Below are 20603 nucleotides of genomic sequence, written 5' to 3'. Positions count from 1 at the left end.
ACTGCTTAACTCCAATGAAACTCATTGACAAGTTCATGTGGTATTTCAATAGTAACATATATTTATAATACCTCCAGTGCATTAAACTGAACAACTGCATGTTATGTCACGTTTCTCCAACCATAAGTCAATGGAAAAATTAGAAAAATCATTAAAGAACTCTTTATAATGCTGGGTTTTATTTACAGTAAGGCTAAAATTATAATATGTATTTCTTGTCTTTCAATAGAAATAAAATTCATTGCCTCTTGAGAGTTTGTGTGTGTGTCAGTGTGTGTGTGTGATAACTCTCAGCAAAAGATTTATTTTAAAAACCTTTTAAACATCTATTACTCTAAAAAAGAAAAATGGCTAATATGTTTAAAATAATTATAATTTCATTTATAATTTCATATTTAACTACACACATTTTACTGAAAAGCCCATTGATCTTATAATAATTCATCAATAAGCACTTATTAGTTGAAATAGTTTTCTAAAAATCAACTGATGGATGAATAATGTGTCTTCTGTTTTGAAATTCTAAATTTTGGTTGAACAAATTTTAATAAATTTACCAATTAATAAAATAATAGTCAAAATTATGTATTATAAAATAATCATTTTATTGTGATTTTTATCATAAAACAATATGGATTCAAATGAAGATATTATAATAAAGTTCATGTATTATAATAAATGTTGTATTATAGTCAAAGATAATATTGTAATCCAAGTAACTAATATAGGGCAGGAGAAACTTAAAGAGAACTTGCTAAATAAAACATAGATAGAATAAAATAATATGCCATCTAAATGGAAACATTATAGTATTATCTAATTAAATTTATGTCAGGTTTCCTAGGAAGCAACTCCTTAGGACTTAATTAGAATAAACAACAGATATGGAGAATTAATGAAAAATATGAGTGCTAATGATTAACTTCTAGCAAAGTATGGATGTTAGAGAAAAGCTCCTTCAACAATATCCATGTCTCTAGGTTGTCCAGGTAAAGAACTGAATAAACTTGATTAGTAGCTTTTCTTGTAGCTAGCCAGGATCTCCAGGTGCCTGCGACATTGAAAACAGGTCACTGGTGCTAATTAGAGTCCCTGAATGGACATTTCTGGATATCAGAAACACTTCAGCCATTTCCTTTTGTATTTAGCTCATTAAAATTAGTACATGATATGCATCTGCAAGAAGAAACTTTGGCTTTACTTGGCCCTCAGTTACTCTCTGTTGTTCTGCTAGGTATTTGCTCTTTAGCCACCACTGATAAGGAAAATCAATGAATTGAGCTATGCTTAATTCTCAGCAGTACACAATTTCTCATGGTTTCACTTGAAAACACTCAAATTTTATAAAAGAAAAAAATAAAAAAATCCAAAGTAATGGAAAGGGAAATTTTCCTCATAAAGAAGAGATTATAGTCTTTAAACTCACTTAATAAAGAATAAACATAACAACAGTATTAACTCATATTAATGAAAATTTAGCACATTCACGTATATTATATGAACCCTACTATATGTGTGAGTGTAGGGTACGACTATTAACTGCCATCTACAGATCTAGATTTAGAAATGTAGAGAGAGATGAAACAATTCATTACATCATAGAACATAAAACTCCCAGTGTCCAGTCCAGCAAGGAAGGAACTTGGAAATCATCACTTTGGTCCTCACAGCAAGAGAAAAGCTGAACGAACTGCAAATCGTCAACTCTTCTTAGACCCATCAGACAACTGAGTCACAGAGCAATCATAACCACTGTCCTCCAAACTGGAGAGAGAGATAAGTGGACACTGAGAATCACAACTCTCCAGAGCAAAAGCCTGTGACACCGGTAGTGGGGTAGGAAAACCTGAATGAACTACGACTGATAAACTGCTGGAGGCTCACTGTGGACAAGTTTGAAAGTTAAACATTCATGGGAGAATCCCATACTTATCATGAGTTTGATCTCTAGGAGTCCTACCAGGTTCTCAGATTGAAAAACAGAGAAAACTCCCCTCAAATTTTTGGCAGGAGGAAGGGAAAAGTAGACATTTTGAAATATATCCAGAACATTCTGTTCTTCTTATCAACCTGTCCTCAAGGCAAACTATTTAGAGTCTAATTTACTGGGGTTTACCAGAGCCTAACAAATTGATGGAAAGAAAATACTCAGCTCTAGCCCCTAGTAATTTTCCATTGGGGAAAGGAAATAAGCAAATAAGAACTACATTAGACTTCTTTTCATAAACCATGCAAACAAGAAGGCAGTGACATTAAACATTTAAAGTGCTGAAAGAAAAAAAACAAACAAACCTCCAACCTAGAATTCTGTATCTGATAAACTTATCAAAATAAGGAGAAATAAAGATTTTCTCAGACAAACAAAAAGTTGGGGAAGTTTTTCTCTAGCAGACTTACCTTGCAAGTAAAGTTAAAAGAAGTTCTTCAGAGAGAAGGAAAATGATAATGATTAGAAAAATCAGACCTTCTTAAAGAAAAGACAAGTGTTAGAGAAGAAATAAATAAAGGTAATAAAACCTTTTATTTTTCTTCTTATTAATTAATGTAATAAATATCAGTTTGTTAAAAATAATAGCAAGAAGGTATTCAGCGATTTTAATTTTGGGGTAAGTAAAATAAATGGCAGCATGTTATAAGAGATGGGAGGGAGGAATTCAGAATACTATGTTATAGGTACTTGAACACTATACCCTTGAAGTGGTATAGTGTTATTTGAAAATAGATTTGGATTATTTACAAATGCATATTGCAAATTCATGAGCCAACAATAAAGATTTAAAAAATATGCTAATATGCTAAGAGATATGCTAAGAGAGGAGAAAAAAGGAAATCATATGAAATGCTCAACTAAAACAAAGAAAGCAAAAAAGAGTGGGAACGAAAAAAGAGAAAGAACGAGGTCAATAATTATAAAATAAAAACAAATATGCTACATATTAATCCAACTATCAATAATCACTTGAAACGTCAGTTTTCTAAACATGACACTTAAAAGACATAATTTTAGAGTGGATTGAAAAATCAGACACAACTATATATTGTCTGTAAGAAACCTAACTTAAATATAAAGAAATAGGTTAAAAGTAAAGGGATGGAGAAAAATATGCCTTGTTAATATTAATGAAAAGAAAGTTGGAAAAATTATCTTAACTTTGAGTAAAGCAGACTTCGGAGAAAGCAAACTTATCAGGGACAAAAGGGTATTACTTGCGAAAATGGTCTATTCTTTAAGACAACATAACAATCTTGAATGTGTATGCACCTTATAACATCAATAAGGCAAAAACTGGTAGAACTGTAAAGAAAAAAATAGAAAAATTTGCTCTTATAGTTGGAGCCGTCAACATTTTTCTATCAGTAATTTACAGATCAGGAGGCAACAAATTAGTAAGGGCATAGTTGAACTTCATAGTATCAATTACCTGGGTCTAACTTACATTTATAGAATATTTCATTCAGCAATATATCTATTATTCTCAAACACATAGGGAACATTCGTCAAGATGGATGACATTCTGGGCTAATAAAATACACTATAAAAAATTAAAAAAATTGAAATAGAAATCATACAATATATACTTTCAGATCACAATGTAATTTAACTAGGAAGCAATAGGAAGGTAGCTGGAAAACCCCAAATTACTTGGAAATTATACAATATATTTCTCAATAACACACAGGTTAGAGAAGTCACAAAAAAACTAAAACTACTGAAAATTAAATGAAAATGAGAATATAGCTAATCAAAATTTGTAGGATGGAGGGAATCAGTGCTTACAAGATTTTGAAGAATTAAACATATATAGTAAAAAGTAAGAAAGTTTAAAATCAATAATCTAAGTGGTTCTTTGAAAAGAGTAATAATATTGCTAAACTTCCAGTTAGGTCACCTAAGGAAAAAAAGAGAGAAGACACAAACGTAACATCAAAAATGAAAGATGAAAGATCACTACTGGTCTTCTGAAAGGATAATAAGGGTCATATTAATGACTCTAGGTTCACAAATTTGCTAATGTAGATGAAATTGACCAATTGCTTGGAAGTCATATCCACCAAAAGTCAGACAAAGAGAAATAGATAATCTGGGTAGGCCTATAACTATTAATGAAATGAATCGATTATGAATAACCTTCCAAAACAGAAAGCACCAGACCCAGATGAATTCACTAGCGAATTTTAGCAAACATTTAAGGAAGAAATTTTACTAATTCTCTATAATCATATCCATAAAATAGAAGCAGAGAGAACCTTTAAAGTTCATTCTGTGAGGTCAGCTTTACCCTGATGTCATAACCAGACAAAGATATTACATTACTACGACCACCAGGTAGGATTTACTCCAGGTACACTAGGTTGGTAAACGTTGGAAAACTGACTAATCATATCAGCAGGATATAGAAGAAAAATCATATAATTAGACAGATACAGGAAAAAACATGTGACAAAACCAAAACTGATTCAGGGTAACAACTCTTTAGAAACTAGAAGCAGGAAGAGAGCTTCCTCAACTTGATAAAGAACATCTACAAAAGACCTACAGTTAATCTCATTCTTGTGGCGAGAAACTAGGTACTTTCCTGCTAAGATCAGGAACTAGCAAGGATGTCTGATCTCATTGCTTCTATTCAACATTGCCCTGGAAATCCTGGCTAATGCAATTTTTTTAAAAAAAGGAAATAAAAGATATACTGATTGTGAAGAAATAAAAATGCCTTTGTTTGCAAATGACATGTTTATCTATGTAGGACTCCAAAGAATCAATAAAAAATCCTCCTAAAACTAATAAGCAATTTATAACAAAGTTGCAGGACACAAGGTTAATATACAAATGTCAATTATTTTCTCTAATAATGAACATCTCTAATAATGGATTTGAAATTAAAAACACAGTACAATTTGTATTACCACAGAAAAAAATATGTATGTATAAATGTAAAGTACATGATCTACATAATAATAGATCTAATAGGTCTGTTATTAGGTTTAAATTATTACACATAAAGTAAGTACCAAACTAAATACATGCCCTTTTAATTATTTACAAGTTTGCTATTACAGATCAAACATCATCTATTCTAAAAACAGAGTTAATTTAGTAGGATGAGTCATGTCAATGAGTATGTTAATTGGGTGATTTCACCATGAGGAGATGATACTCTTTTGGGATTTAAAAAATAATTTCAGGGTGCCATTTCCAGGGTTTTCCAGTTTTTTGTTTTTTGTTTTTTGTTTTTTAATAAAAGCATTGTTAGCATCCTTGTAAATAAGGGAATGAGAACCAGGAAGCTTTAGAAATTTTCTAAGTTTCTGGTCATTGGTAACTTAGAAAGCTGGGTCTAGGACAAAGGTTTCCTGTATTTCAGTCAATTGCCTTTCCTGAACATCACTCAGTTTGCAGTAAACACCACTATCTGTATCAGAGGAGGAAGAGCTGAGAACAATTTCAGCTTCTATGCACGTGGAAATTGAAAATGGCTGATTTGTATTTAGCTCTACAACATTAACCTCACATTCTTTGAAAGAGGCAGACTATTTAGAGGTAATAAGAAATAAAGCACTAACCAAGTGTCTCTTAATAGCTGAATGACCTGTGTAGCATTCAGTGTTAGCCTGATACATGTTTTTTCTCCCAACTAATAATATCACTGTACAGATTACCTTCACAATGCCTTCAAAACACCTTCCGTCAAGATGAAAAAAAATTTAGACTGCAAACAGCAACTAGAAAAAATAATGAATAGTAAGTTGATTTACTTTTCTTTGAGTGTGCTCTGCAAAACTGTAATTATTTGAAAAAAAAATGATTTCTGATTCTGATGACTAACTAAAAACATATGTTTACCTATACTCATCAAAAATGTTCTATGGCAAAGACAAGAAAAATACTGAACTAAATCCACAGAAGCACTGGAAAATCAGCAACATAGCTACCAACGTACAAAAATAGTAAGAACTTTCTGGACATTTTAAACCAAATGGAACCTGTTTCATGGAAAGACATAAACAAAACTGAGGAACTTCAAACACCTACAGGTGAAAAAAGGACCAACCAAAAAAAGTGACTTTTCCTGGCAGAATTCTGAAAAAACTCATAGATGGAGAGCATAAAGAAGGACTCTGCATGTGTCACTAGCTGGTAATTCATCAAAGAACTCCAGTAAAAGTCAGGTTAATTCTTTCTGTTAGGAGTTGCTGATCTGAGAATTCACAGCTAGAACACACAGGATGGGTGAACATTGCTGACGTGGGAGATCTGACACATGAGTTTCCACAACTGGGCACTGAGACCAGAGGGGTGAGGTAGTATATCCCTTGTGACTGTCACGAACTACTTGTACCTTCCTCAACAAATACACAAGGTACCACTGCATCACAAATGCAAGCCCACTAGAAAACACAATTCCTCCTTTAGCCCAGAGCCACATAAACCAGAGATCTTGATTCAGAACACATATGCACTGCTAGAAGAATGGAAGTCCTTACTTGATCGGAAGCAATAAAATATATATAGTAATATTATTCAGTTTAGACTCATCTATATATAGCAATAGACATGGTTGAGGAAAATTCTGAGAGGCGTTAAGTTGAACAGAATACTACCTTGAGGAAGACTGCTAATAGAAGAAATGGGAAAATAAATAAAGATATAATTAATTGAGAGATGTGGGTGTCCATCATATCTATAAAACAGAACAAGATACCCTGAAAAAGAAGCATTCAGAGTTCTTGGAAATTAACAACACGATTGCTAAAATAAAAACCCAGAGGTGAACTGAATAGCGGAATTCGTACTGATAAAATTCCAAAAAGTGAACTAGAAAACTCAACGAAGCTATCAGACTATCGTGCCAGAGGACCAAGAGATGAAAACTTTGAGAATATGTGTTAGGGGATAGCAAGCATAGATCCAGAACTTTCCACATCTAATAGATTTTATAGAAGGAGATAAATAAATTACAGATGGAAATCTCCTGGTGGTGAAAAATGATGAGAGCCCATCAAATTTCCAGGGGAATTTATGAACTCTGAGGATCAATAAATATTTCCCCACTTTCTGAGAGAAAAATAGGATATGTAAAAGTCCTGGAGGAGAAATCATCAGACAGACAACTGTCTTTTACAGGGCAGACAGCAATGAATATTAGAATGCAATGCAACAATGCCTTCAATAACTTAAGAAAAAATAATTTTGAACCTAGAAGTTCATACCCAACCAAATATCTTTCCAATGTGGGTACATGATATGTTTTCTTCCATCAATCAGGAACTCAGAAAGCTTACCAACTACGTATCCACTATTTATGAAATGTGTGTAAATAAAAAATGTTATTATGGGCTGCATGTGCTTGTCCCAGAGTTCACATGTTGAACTCTAAACTCCAGTACTTAAAAATGTGACTGTATTTGGAGACAGGGCCTATACAGAGGTGATTAAATTAAGATGAGGCCATTAAGGTGGGCCCTAATCCAATCTTGCTGGTGTACTCATAAGAAGAAGAAATTTGGACACAGGAAGAGACATACCAGAGATGAGCACACACAGGGGAAAAAACCCACGAGGACATGGTGAGACGGCTAGCATCTACAAGCCAAGGAGAGAGAACTCAGAAGAAATCAAACCTGTCGACACCTCGATCTTGGACCAGTAGTATCCAGAACTATGAGCTACCCAGTTGTTTCAGCTACCCAGTGTTTTGTGATAGCAGCCATAGCAAATTAATATACATACCAATCACAGCGATTCAACATGGCGGATTGCATGGGAATCAGTAAAGTGTAGTGACCAAAGATAACTGGTAAAGTTCTTGGTAATCACATACTAGCGAGGCATTTTAAAGAATGTGATTGCCAAGAGAGTAGATGAATTATTTATACCTTGAATCTTATGTTCTGGCCAATTTTAATCAGTCATAGAGCTGTTTGGGAGGATCAGCTGGGTCAATAAAATCTTGCCAGAGGTCTTCATTTATTTGAAGAGTGGGTAGGTTAGAGGTATGCAATTAATTTTCAATGATAATGGATACATATTTTAAATAGATTTACTAAAAATTAAGTGTCCACTTCAGAAAAAAGACGAAGCAATTAAAATTTATAAATACTGAAAATAAGCAAAAATAAAGGATATACAATCAACCCAACTAAAGACAAAGGTAAAGGAAAAAGTAATGAAATACGAAAAAAAGACAAATAGAAAACACACCAAAAAATAGGTCTCCATCATGATGAAACAGTGATCACAACCCTGAACTGATTTATAAAAAAATGGAAGGTCAGATTACAGGAAAAAAATTGCCCTGTTTATAGCTGACATAATTAAAGCCATGTATCATGGAATATTAAAAATAAAGGAATGGGTGAGATACTAAGGAAATTATTTTAAAAATGGTAAGAACATCCATGTTATCAACAGACAAAATAAGATTTCAGGGAAAGTTAGCTCTCTAACATCTCAAAGTAAATTCAATGAGTTCATTCACATAATATAGGGAAAGTATAAAGAGATACATTTAATATTAATAAAAGTTGCAATTCTTCAAGAGGTGTATTTGTTTTGAATCTTTAGGCATTCAATATATGGCTTTGAACTCTAAAAGGCCGAGACTGATAAAAACAAAAAGACAAACAGATTTTTATAATTATACTGGAGGAAATTAAAATGTCTTTTACCTAAATCGACAAATTAAGTAGATAGCAGTGATAAGGACGTAGGAGATTATGATTTATTTCTGTTTCTATCTTTGCATCTCTCTATGCATCTATCTTTGTATCCAACTGAGAAGCAATCATTCTTTCATCCATCTGTAGAAAATTTACGAATGCATATATGAATTTAATGTATGATAATGACAGCGTGTCAAATCAACGGGGGAGGACATAGTACTGAATTAATGGTGCTGGAATGACTGGCTTGCTATTTGGGAAAAAATCATGAACTTCTAACTTCTTATCATGCATATACAAAATAAAATACAAGTGGATTAATTAGTTTAATCTAGAAATCAAAATTGTATAAAACTAAAATCAATAAGAATATTTTGTTATTTTATGGCAGAAAAATACTTCCTAAACAAAGCATTAAAGCCAAGATCTATAAGAAAAGTAGATGAACAGATTTCATGAAATAAAAATGTGAAAGAAAAGGTGCTTTAACTGAATATGGTAAATTTTTTTGTGAGAATTCATATTAGCTCGTGACCCAGACTTCTAAGCAAAATGATTTTTGGTTCTTTTTCAAGGTGACTTTGTACCTAGTCCGATAGTAGGCAGGTGTAAGAAATATCTTCTTTTGCAAATTCCCATGTCTGTGTCTTAAAACTGGGCCACGATTTTAATTTTTAGCAGCATAACTCTTCAACTTGAGGTCACTTCTTTTTCTGCTTTTATTATATTCTAAAGAGTAAGTCTAGTTTGAAGGTCAAATTAGATGAGCTCTTTCTCTTGAGTGCCGGCCTTTGCATTTTGCGTGATTCCTCCCCATCCTTCCTAATTTATAATTTCACAGCAAGTTATAGCAGTATTTTTACCATCCTACGCTTTATTTTTCTAATCTACTCTCAAAAAAGGAAGAAATCACTAAAAAAAACTTTGGCTTGTTTTAACTGTTTTTGTGGTACATCACTTGGGTCACGTCTTACAAACGATTGCAATGCACCAGTGTGTGGCATGTTGAGAACTACTGCTCCAGCACATGGCTTTCCATATTTCTGCTTAAAATATATGAAATGCTCCATTTAGATTATGAAAGTCTGCTTGGAGGGCAAAAATCTGCTTAAGTATGCTCAACGACTCTTACACGTCTCTCTACCCTGAGGTATCGCATATTCTATTGTTACCTCTTTAAATGTGAACAATAAGCTTCTAGAAACCCATTTAGGTAAACGAATTTATCTGTTATCACTGAAGAAAGTTTTAGGGAGTCAGTCATTTCTTTTTCCCTGAGCAATTAGCAATTTCTATAAATTACAAAAAATGTTACAAAAGTGTTAGTTATTTATTAAAGTTACCTATCTTCCTTTTTGTATCTAGAAAAAATTGAGTCTGGAGTAATAAAAATTAGCCATTTTTAGAGAAATGCTCTTGTGTCAAATTTTATCTCTTTTCATAATCATTAAAAAACGCACATTAGTTAGCATTAAATATTAAAACAAGCCAAACTAAAACTAATCTCATGGAAAATTAATTTGGTTTATTTAGGGCTCTTTTGGCACTGTGGATCAAAAAGTAACTAGTACCATTTTACGGAATGCTTTAAATTTTATATGTTGGTAGATAATTGAAAGGCAGAAACTAACCTAGAAAATAAAGTATGTATTAGCATTGTTCCATAATTACCTGAGCCTTTGAATCAAAGGATACTGATGTCTGTGTGAACATTTTATTATTCTGAATATTATTCATTTACCATCACGCTTCCCAGTTCCTATAAAACATTTGCTTTCTTTATGCAATGCTCTACTTTGCAGTCTGGGATAAATATGAGTTGTTTGGCTTTTTATCCTAAAGAGTAATAAAAAGATCATAATCGAATTTCTCTTTGATCTCACCAACTGTATCAATCTTGACTGTGTTAGCTTACATGATGCCCTTCATTAATATACTAATGAAATTAAAGCATGCTTGATTTCGATGCCAGTGAAGATCTAAGTCTTGCTCATTCATTAGTGATTTCCAGTCGATCCTTATACTCCCCTTTAACCGGAGCCATATCTTCTCAGCCCCGGATTCCTGGAGCTCATCTTCTAACCTGTCTTCCTGTTTCAATTCCACTTCTGGCCTCCTCCTACCCATCGGTTTTCATCCCTTTGCCTCACAGCAGCCAGGAAGAACTTTTAAATTTTCAAATGAGGTTATATCATTCCACTGTTTAATACTCTCTGCTATGGATCGAATATTTGTGTCCTCTCACAATTCATACTAATGTTGAAATACTAATATCCAAGGTTTTGGTTTTCTGACGTGGGGCCTTTTGGAGGTAATTAGGTCATGAGGGTGAAGCCTCTATGGATGGGATCAGAGTCCTTATGAGACACAAGGAAGATGATCTCTTTCTGCCAGGTGAGCACACAATGTGAAGGCAGCCATCTGCAAACCAGAAAGAGCTCTGGTCAATGCCAGAAACTGAAAGGGCAGGGACCTTGATCTTAGACCTGTCAGCCTCCAGAGCTGTGAGAAATAAATTTCTGTTGTTTAAGCTACCTAGTCCATGGCAATTTGTTATAGCAGCCCAAATTGACTAAGACACTCTTCAATGACTTCGCATGGTTCTTAGAACAAATCTAATCTCCTTATCATCCCTACAAACCCTACATGAGGTGACCTCTGCCTAGCTGTCTGATCTCTCTTTTTCTCTCTCTTGCTATCCTGGCCCTCAAATTCCTTCCACCTTTGAGCTTTTTCATTTGCTTGGCCCTCTTCCTAGAATGTTCTTACTCCATACATACACACACACACACACGTACTGATATATATGTATCGACATATCTATAGGTATCAATATCTATATGTAGATATAGATATTGATATATAGGTATTTATGTAGATTAATATATATACACATACTAATATACTCAAAATTAGATATATATTATAAATGGCATTCTAGAATACATATCTCTTAATATCTGCTTTAGTTATTAATGAATCATAAGCATCTTTATCACTAATCATTCATTTACAGTATTAATTTTTCCGCGGTGTTTCATAGTAAGAATGAGTATATTATATTTCACTAATATCAGGATATTTGACTTCAGATGGTTTCAAAGATTTACTATGATAAACAATAGTGAGATTAAAAACCTTATGATAAACATTGTTCACATCTATCTTTATTTCCTTATATTTCTAGTTGTAAAATGTTTTGCTCAATAATATAAAAATTATAAAGAATTTAATTGCCAAAATGTTCTTTCTAATTGATAGCAATGGCTAAGAATATCTCTTTCTCCACACTCATAGTGACCATTGGATATTATCGTTCTTTTTATTCTTTTAAAATCTCTTTTTAATATTAGAAATAAGAGGTTCTTCATCACAATTCTAGATGATAGTATTTAAACTTTGGATCTCAAGTTCTTTAGAAAATACACGCACAAATATAAGTCATCAGATCTCTCATAAGGAATAATCTGTCAACCAAACTTCTCCATGTCATACTACAGACAATTTTTTCAAATGCAACACATCAGTTGAAAACCCTTGCCCTAGAAAATGTAGTAAAATATGGCACTGTCATTCACAAAGTAGAAATTATAAGAAAGAAAAAGTTGCATGTGAAAGAAGAGTATGCTGCTGGAAGCTTGATATAGAGGGAAGAAAGAATGTGTTTCTGTTTCATTAGTTCATTCACATGTAAACATATCGTACATTCAGGAAGTTTTCCGGTTTGGGAATAACCTAAGCTTCTCCAGAGCAAGAGGTGAGAAAGTAAGACTTGCCCAGTACCTGTGATCCATCAGTGACATAGGAAACATTAAGAAAAGAGTTTACTGTGGGTTTCTGTAAACCCAAAGTTAGGTCTTTTTCAGTAGCAAGACACACAAAGAGAATGTTACTGGCTCAGGCAAAATAGGATCCAGGATTTAAACAGAGAAGGTACCATTCTGTCTCTTTCTCTTCCTTTAGTCCTGAATCCTTCTGTGTGTTAGCTTCTTTCTCAGACAATCTCTCTCCCCGTGCTGGGAAAGACAGCCCCCAATCATAGCAAATTAACCTATATCTTTACGATCTGTAATACAGAAGAAAGAGAAATCCTCCCATAATCTGCATCAAACACTGGAGAATACTATGAATGGCTGGGGTCACCTGTGAAGGTGGGACGAGAAAGCCACAGTGGCAGTCAAACCTCCCAAGACAATTTGGAGTTAGGGCAACTCCTCTATAAAAAACTGATATCAGGCTGACGACGAATTCTCCTCCACTATTCTTTCCAGTAGACCACTCTTAAGACTGCCAGGGGTGTAAAAGCATCACTACACTTAACTGCTGCCCTCTAATTAGAAAACCAGTAATCACCGAAAAAAGCAAGATACTAGAAATCAAGACTTGAGGCCAACATTTCCACTGCAAAGGTTCACAGAAATGGCAAAAGCAGCAGTGGGCTGTTTAACTTGGAGAACTAATGTAGCTGACTCCCGTGGTTAGGATTTAACATTCAAGTTTTGGGGAATAAAAACTTTTGGTCTATAGCACTGACTGATGGCTGGTGAACAGTTAATTGAAGAAGCAACTTTTTGTTAGAAAGGGACTAAAATCCGCTTGTATCTGTTTAGAAATGTCTGTCGGCCTTTCCTTATGTATTTGCTTCCATGAGTAACAAATAACCATTGACTGGTGTTTTCTTAACTCATAGCTATCTATGTTTAAAAACTTCAGTAAAAATAATGTATTGTGGTTATAAATTACCCTGGATAATATTTAGCATCAGCAATAGGCTAATCTACTGAACAGTCACATATTGTATGTAAAAACGATGAAAAAAATCCAAAATTTTCACATGATCTGCATTTACTTACATGTATCTAAACTGTTAAAGTGAATCTCTTCGTTGGTTCTACTGACTTCTCTTTGGGAAAACAGACATTCACGTAGAATCAGTATAAATTCTTCACTTTCTTTGCATGTTTATGTTTTTACTTGATAAGAGCTCTGTTTTTCCATCAATGGCTAGACTGATCAGGCCTTTTCCCTTTTTCTCCTTTCTCTTGTTTTTTCCTTAGACTTTGAAGAACTGCATAAAACCAGAGAAACAACGCTGGGTAAGAGACTAGACTTTTGAAATTGGATTTTTTTTTGCTAGTCTCAGTTTCTTTATTGGAAATTTGGGAAAAAAATATGCTACCTTATCAGGTGAATGTGGGAATAAAAATGGATAACACGTGTAAAGTTTATAATACACAGCCTGAAAGACAGGAATCACTTAATAATAACTGTTATTAACAGGGGTCAATGTTTGAGTTAAAGACAAAAATTCCAATTGGATTTATTCCAATAAAAAGAGATTGTATAATTTCAAGACGATAACACTAAGTGTTGTGTGCTGATATATAGTCTTTTAATTAGAAATCAAGACTTCAAAATTGGTTCATGAAAACTGAAAAGCTCATTGATCTTTCATACAATGAGAAGTACAAATGCAAAAATCCATTTTCTAAAAGACATTTGTGTTTGATGCAGAGTCTTGATTTAAATTAGATAAAAATGGAGCAGGCATGTTTTTAGTGTGAGTTGATACATATTTAAAATTTTAATTTTGCTTTGCCTTTACTCTGGGGAAGAAAATTCTCTTCATCGTTATCCCTCTTATCACATTTCTTCATTGTCCCCAATCTACATCATTATTAAAAGATACATGTAGAATTCTTACATCTCTAGATAATCTTTTAAATACCATGTGCCATAACTGAGTTCAGGAGGCAGCCATAAATGAATAAATTTTGAATGAAATTAAGATGAATGACAGCACTGATTGTCAAATTCCCATTGCCCCAGAAAGAAATGAGAAATTAATGAAATCAGCATTAATCAGGTGTTATGTTACCCAAAATAATATTTAAGCACATGCTATGAATATTTTAGTGAAACACAGATCTCTGTCTTCCTTTTGTACCTTTAATATTCCCATACGACTGGGATCAATCATGCAGAACCAGAACCCGACAGGACACATTCTGAGGCTTGCCCGGAAGTATTGGGAAGTAGTGATTCTTGCAGTGTAGCCTTCTTTGATGATGAGCTGACATACAGGAAGTGCTGGCAAATACCTTAAAATAGATTAATAAAATTTTTTTGAGTAGAATGATATTTTGTAGTATAATGCAGCATGTATTTAAACAATCCACAAATTTCATTCTTTCTTCAAATACACACACACACAATTAAACACAATCCATTTACATTTTGTGAGTTATATATCATTAACGTTTAATTCTTTGAACAATAACAAAAAACCATCACCATGATCATGTGATTCAAAATATTCACCTGGAGATGTGACTTCTGCATAAAGTGATAAAAAAGTTTTTTGCATTGATTCTGAAAGTGGATTCCTTTTCTCCCAATTTGCTCAAACTTGTCTGTCAGTTTCAAGCAAATAAAATATTTTGTATGCTGCATAAATAGCGGGTATTGTGGGTTAATTGATACTGTACCTCATTTTCAGTTGCTCTGATTCTCACACTGACCACAGTAGTAGTGAATGGCGATACTACAAAATGAAATGTTATTCTCAAAGTCACCACATTATTTTTTTTCTGAGTAATAAACAACTTCCATTCTCCTCCATGGTATTAATATGTGAAAGATCTCTCCATTTAAACATAACTGGATTTTTTTTTTTTTTTGCAGACATGGTCAAAATTCATCAAGTATATATACATAGACACACATATATACATATATATATACAAACACTTTCTTAGGTTAAATATTTATTTGTAGTTCTAAATTGAGGCTATTAAAATATTTTCTATTAAAAGTATTTTTTAGCATTGTTACCGAGATATATGTTTTTAGCTCATTAATGGTGAATTAATAGTACAAGAGGATTCTTTTATGAAGTTTGCCCTTTTTAATAGTAATTTTTAAGTTAAATTTATTTGGGTGACATTGGTTAATAACATTATGTTAATTTCAGGTGCACAATTCTGTAATACATCATCTGTATATTCCATTGTATGCTCACCACCCAAAGTCTAGTCTCTTTCCGTCACCGTGTATCTGACCCCCTTTACCCTCTTCATCCTCCCCTTGCCCCCGCGCCCTCCCCCCGGTTACCACCATACTGTTGTTGTCTGTGTCTATGAGTCTGTTGTCTGTGTCTATGAGTCTGTTGTCTGTGTCTATGAGTCTGTTGTTTTGTTTGTTCATTTGTTGCTTTTTCTTATGCAGACCTTGTATTTACTTACTTAGATTTACAGGTAAGTATTTCTCTCTTTTTTTTGCTGCTAATGTAAATGTTACAGTGTTTTTAATTTCAAATTCCAATTGTTCATTGCAGGTACATAACAGAGCAAATGACTTTTGTGTCTCAACATTGCATCCTGCAACATTGCTATAATTGCTTAGTAGTTCCAAGACTTTTGTTGCATCACTGAGAATTTCTATATAGATGATTATGTCATTTGCAAAATACACAATTTTATTTCCTCTTTTCCAATCTGTAAATTCTTAATTTTCCTCACTTGTCTTATTGCATTGGCTAAAACTTCCAAGATGATGTTGAATAGGAGTGAGAGAAGCATCCTTGTCTTGTTCCTGGCAGGACAGCATCTAGTTTCTCCCCATTAAGTTTGATTTAGCTGTATGTTTCCTATAAATATTTTTTCCCCAGGTTTTTTGAGTTATAATTGACAGATAAAATAATAATATATTTACGGCATATAATTTCATATTTTACATACATGTACGTTGTGAAAGGATTCCTACAATTGAGTTAATTATAAAAAACTGGCATAATTGCTTTTTAAATGTTTGGAAGAATTTGTCAGTGAACCCATTTAGGCTTAGTGTTTTTTTTGTTTTGGAAGGTTTTTAATGTTTTATTCAATTTCTTTAACAGATATAGGCCTATTCAGATTATCTATTTCTTGTGTAAGTTTTGGTAGATAGTGTCTTGGAAGGAACTGGTACATTTTGGTTGTCGAATTTGTGGGCACAGAGTTGTTCATAATATTCCTCTATTGTCATTTCAATAACAATGAATCAATAATGATGGTGTTCCTTTATTTCTGATAGTATTAATTTATGTTTTCCCTTCTTTTTTTCTTTTTAGTTAACCTGGCCAGAAGGATTCCAATTGTATCAATTTTTCAAAGAATCAGCTTTTGGTTTTGTTGATTTTCTCTATTCATCCCCTGATTTCAATTTCATTGATTTCTTCTTTAATTTTTATTATTTATTTTCTTCTGCTTACTTGGATTTAAATTCTCTTAATTTTCTAGTATTCTAAACTGGAAACTTAGATTTTTGAGTTTTGATTTTTCTTCTCTTCTAATGTATGCATTCTAATATATGCCAAAACATCCCCACTAAGCTCTGCGTTCACTGAGTCTCACAGTTTTTACTGTAGCTAATTGGGTTATACCATTGTTTTTCATTTGTTTCAAAATATTTCAAAATTTCTCTTGAGGTTTCATCTTTGACCTATATGTTATTTAGAAGTCTGATGTTTAATCTCCAAGTATTCTTGGGTTTTCCAGTTATAGTCCTGTAATTGATTTCTACCTTAATTCCATTGTGGCTCGAGAGCTGACATTCTATGATTTCTATTCTTTTAAATTATTTAAGGTGTGTTTTACAGTCTCAAATTGGTCTATCTGGTGAATATTTCATGTGAACTTCAGAAGAATGTGCACTCTGCTATTGTTAGATGAAGTGCTCTACAGATGTCAATTGCATGAAGTTGGTTGATGGTACTTTTCAGTCTAACTGTGTTCTTACTGATTTTCTGCCTGCATATCTATTACTGATAGAAGGGTGTTGAAGTTTCTAGCCATAATAGTGGATTCATCTATTCCCCTGCAATTTTGTTAGGACTGCTTTATATATTTTGACATTCTGATGCTAGATGCTTATACATCGTGAATTGTTTGTTTTCATATCTGGAAAATACGAAAATATGTGGCTTGCACGACCTAGATATACCTAGACTTCATGTGTCAAACTACTCAGAACTGTGACTTATTCATGAAGAATATAAGTTTTTTAATTCCAAGCTACCTTTGATTAAATAAGAACATCTAGGTTTTCCTTCATCTTATTGCCTTCTATATCCTTGAGGATTTCTAGTGCATTTAGACTACATTTTATGGGGCAAACTTTAAGACAATATCCTGAAGAAGGAAAATATGGTATAACCCAATTAGCTACAATAATAACTTTCCTTATATAGCTAAGAAGTAACTGAAAGTGTCTGAAAGTGTGGAATCTATTCATTCTATATTGGATGTGAAGAAATAACCCAAATATTTCATAGCTCAGCTCTTAAATTGTATGGCATATAAAATGAGAACTAATGTACTTCTGTCTCAAAAACAGATCATGTTTACATCAGACTTAAAATGTACCTTTTTTTTTCTTCATGTTTTAGTGCTAATCTAATGTTGAAAGTCAAATATTTAGAGCAGTGGGAAAGGAACTAATTGTGTTCACTGATACAAATTTAATACATTTTACAAAGTTAGGAATTCTGATTTAAAAGGTTAGTTTTAAGTTTGCACAGCAAACTGAACTCAATCTAACCAAGCTCTTCACTCTCAGTCACTGTCAATAGGCTACTAATGTAACTCAGGTCACAGCATGCTTAGTGTCACAGTAATTTTACTTACGGCACCCCAGGTGGGAAGCAATATTTTAGTTTATTATGTACTTAAATCCAAAAAACTTATTATGTATTAATATTCTAACACCGTTGCAGGTATTTAAAAAACTAATATACACAAATAGATAAAAAATTATTTCATTCTTAAATAGTCACAATTACTTTCTTTTGGAGGGTGAGCCTATTAAACATTGCTCAGATTCTCCATCCTTTACATCAGACCTAACACCACCACCTTCATTTCCCATCCCATACTTACTTCCCCTAGTACTTACTTTCATCAGAGCAACTACTGAAAACCAGTGAAGTGAAGATATTACATCATTGAAAGGATGTAGGACAATTTAATGTTTGCGTTTTAGGGCTATCTCATGAAAATCAATTTTAAAAATATATCATTCACTGGGGATGATAATATTCTATTATTTCACAGTAGCATCTTTATTTCAGTATAAGTCAATGTTATGCAAAGCTCAGCATCAAAGCTGGCAAGTCCATCTATTATTTAGGGAACTCTGGGTAAGTTTTCTTTCTTTTTTAAATATATATTTTATTAATTTTTATTTTTCAATTAAACATTTATGTAATTTACAAAGTGATCATCTTGATTAATCTAGTACCCATCTGGCACTATACAGAGTTATAACAATATTACTGACTATATTCCCTATGCTGTACTTTACATCCCCATGACTATTTTGTAACTACCAATTTGTACTTCTTGATCCCTTCACCTTTTTTATCCAGCCCCTCAATCCCCCTCCCACTTGGCAATTATCAGTTTGTTTTTTGTATCTATGAGTCTATTTCCATTTTGTTTATTCACTTACTTTGTTCTTTAGATTCCACATATAAGTGAAATCGTATTGTATTTGTCATCATTTGATTTATTTCACTTAGCATAGTACCTTCTAGGTTCATCCATGTCACTGCAAATGGTAAGATTTCATTTTTTTTTTTATGGCTGAGTAATATTCCACCATATATATGTAACACATCTTTATCCAATCATTCCAATCATTTATTGATGGGCACTTTCATATATTAAGTTTCAAAGTATATCCCATTAGCTTCTTCTAATTTGCATATTCAATTTTGGTCTTACAAAATCCTACAGTGAAACAGAAAAATCAGAAACTCAATTCCTGGGTGATGCATTAATGCATGAAAATGTGAAATTTTATCCATTTTAAAATTTAAGAATGCAGAGCTATGACTGAGAATTTAGAAGCCATCATTGCAAAGTTGGTCTTGGGGATTTTTATTTCTGGAACTCTAGCATATCTAAGTTTGCTTTTGTAAGGAGAAAATAATATTCCTACTTGAGAGTCATAAAGGTGAAAAGTTGCTGAGCCTCTTGAAATTATTAATAGAAATATATTAATTCTCCAGGAACTATGTACTATATCACAAATTTACAAAACCTTATGTTGAATTATATTTTCAGAAATAGATTCATTTTTATCTAGCAGCTCAGAGTAGACCCACTTTCAAACATTTATAGACTTTCATTTGCTTCATTGAGAATTATCTATTTATATCTATCAAAATCTTTGGTAAAAGTCACTCGAGCCTTTTGTACAAAGTTCAAAAATTTTTAAAACGAATAATAAAACTTAAAGTCTCAACTGCCACAGCATATTTAGAATTTAATGGTAAATCATTAAACCAGTTCACTTTATTCATATGTGACTCTGGAATGATCAAGAACATTCACGGGACAGTTTATAAAAGCAGAATTTTTTGTTGCTTTGATTTTGGACTGTTTTATAGCTTTCTGTTGGCCATTTTAAAAGTTACTTAACTTTCATATATTAGATCTGATGCATTCAATTAAGTTTGTAACATCTATTATACGTTAATTAAACATTACCAGATGCAGTACTCTGGAACGTGGGCATTCATTAAATATGTCAGAGTTTTATCTCTCCCATGCCCTCTGCCTCCTGATATTTTGCACATTTCAATTTAATACTTCAGTTTTGCTTGTACGGGCTTTATGATTACAAGTTCTTAATATTATTAAGGTACAGATTTCATATTTCATATAATAATTAGTTAAAATCAGGCACTGAGTAGAAATCTCTCATTAATATTTATTCTTCCCTTAAAAACTCTTGAAAACAATTGCATGTTTTTGAAAACTGGGGGCCACTTAGTGTCCAATAGTGTGAATTCAGTATCAAAAAGTACTTTGTTCAAATTACCATTGTTACTTGGCATTGAAAATGCCGAAATGTATGAGCCCCCTTCAGTGCCCATCATCATGCTTCGCAGACACTCT

The 20603-nt window shown here is 32.9% G+C and overlaps 1 protein-coding gene across 1 annotated transcript in view; it reads right to left on the bottom strand.

The window, feature by feature from the left end:
• MALRD1 (MAM and LDL receptor class A domain containing 1) overlaps positions 1-20603 on the bottom strand; it is a 533295-nt gene that overhangs the window by 115835 nt on the left and 396857 nt on the right. The window contains 2 exon segments of the mRNA XM_025043397.1: positions 14609-14727; positions 14730-14762. Of these exon segments, the coding sequence (XP_024899165.1) occupies positions 14609-14727; positions 14730-14762 (152 nt within the window).

The sequence above is a fragment of the Pteropus alecto genome, unplaced genomic scaffold (genome assembly GCF_000325575.1).
Source record: "Pteropus alecto unplaced genomic scaffold, ASM32557v1 scaffold11, whole genome shotgun sequence".
Classification (NCBI taxonomy): domain Eukaryota; kingdom Metazoa; phylum Chordata; class Mammalia; order Chiroptera; family Pteropodidae; genus Pteropus; species Pteropus alecto.
The sequence above is the reverse complement of the archived record's forward strand: the minus strand, read 5'-3'. Positions and strand labels throughout refer to the sequence as shown.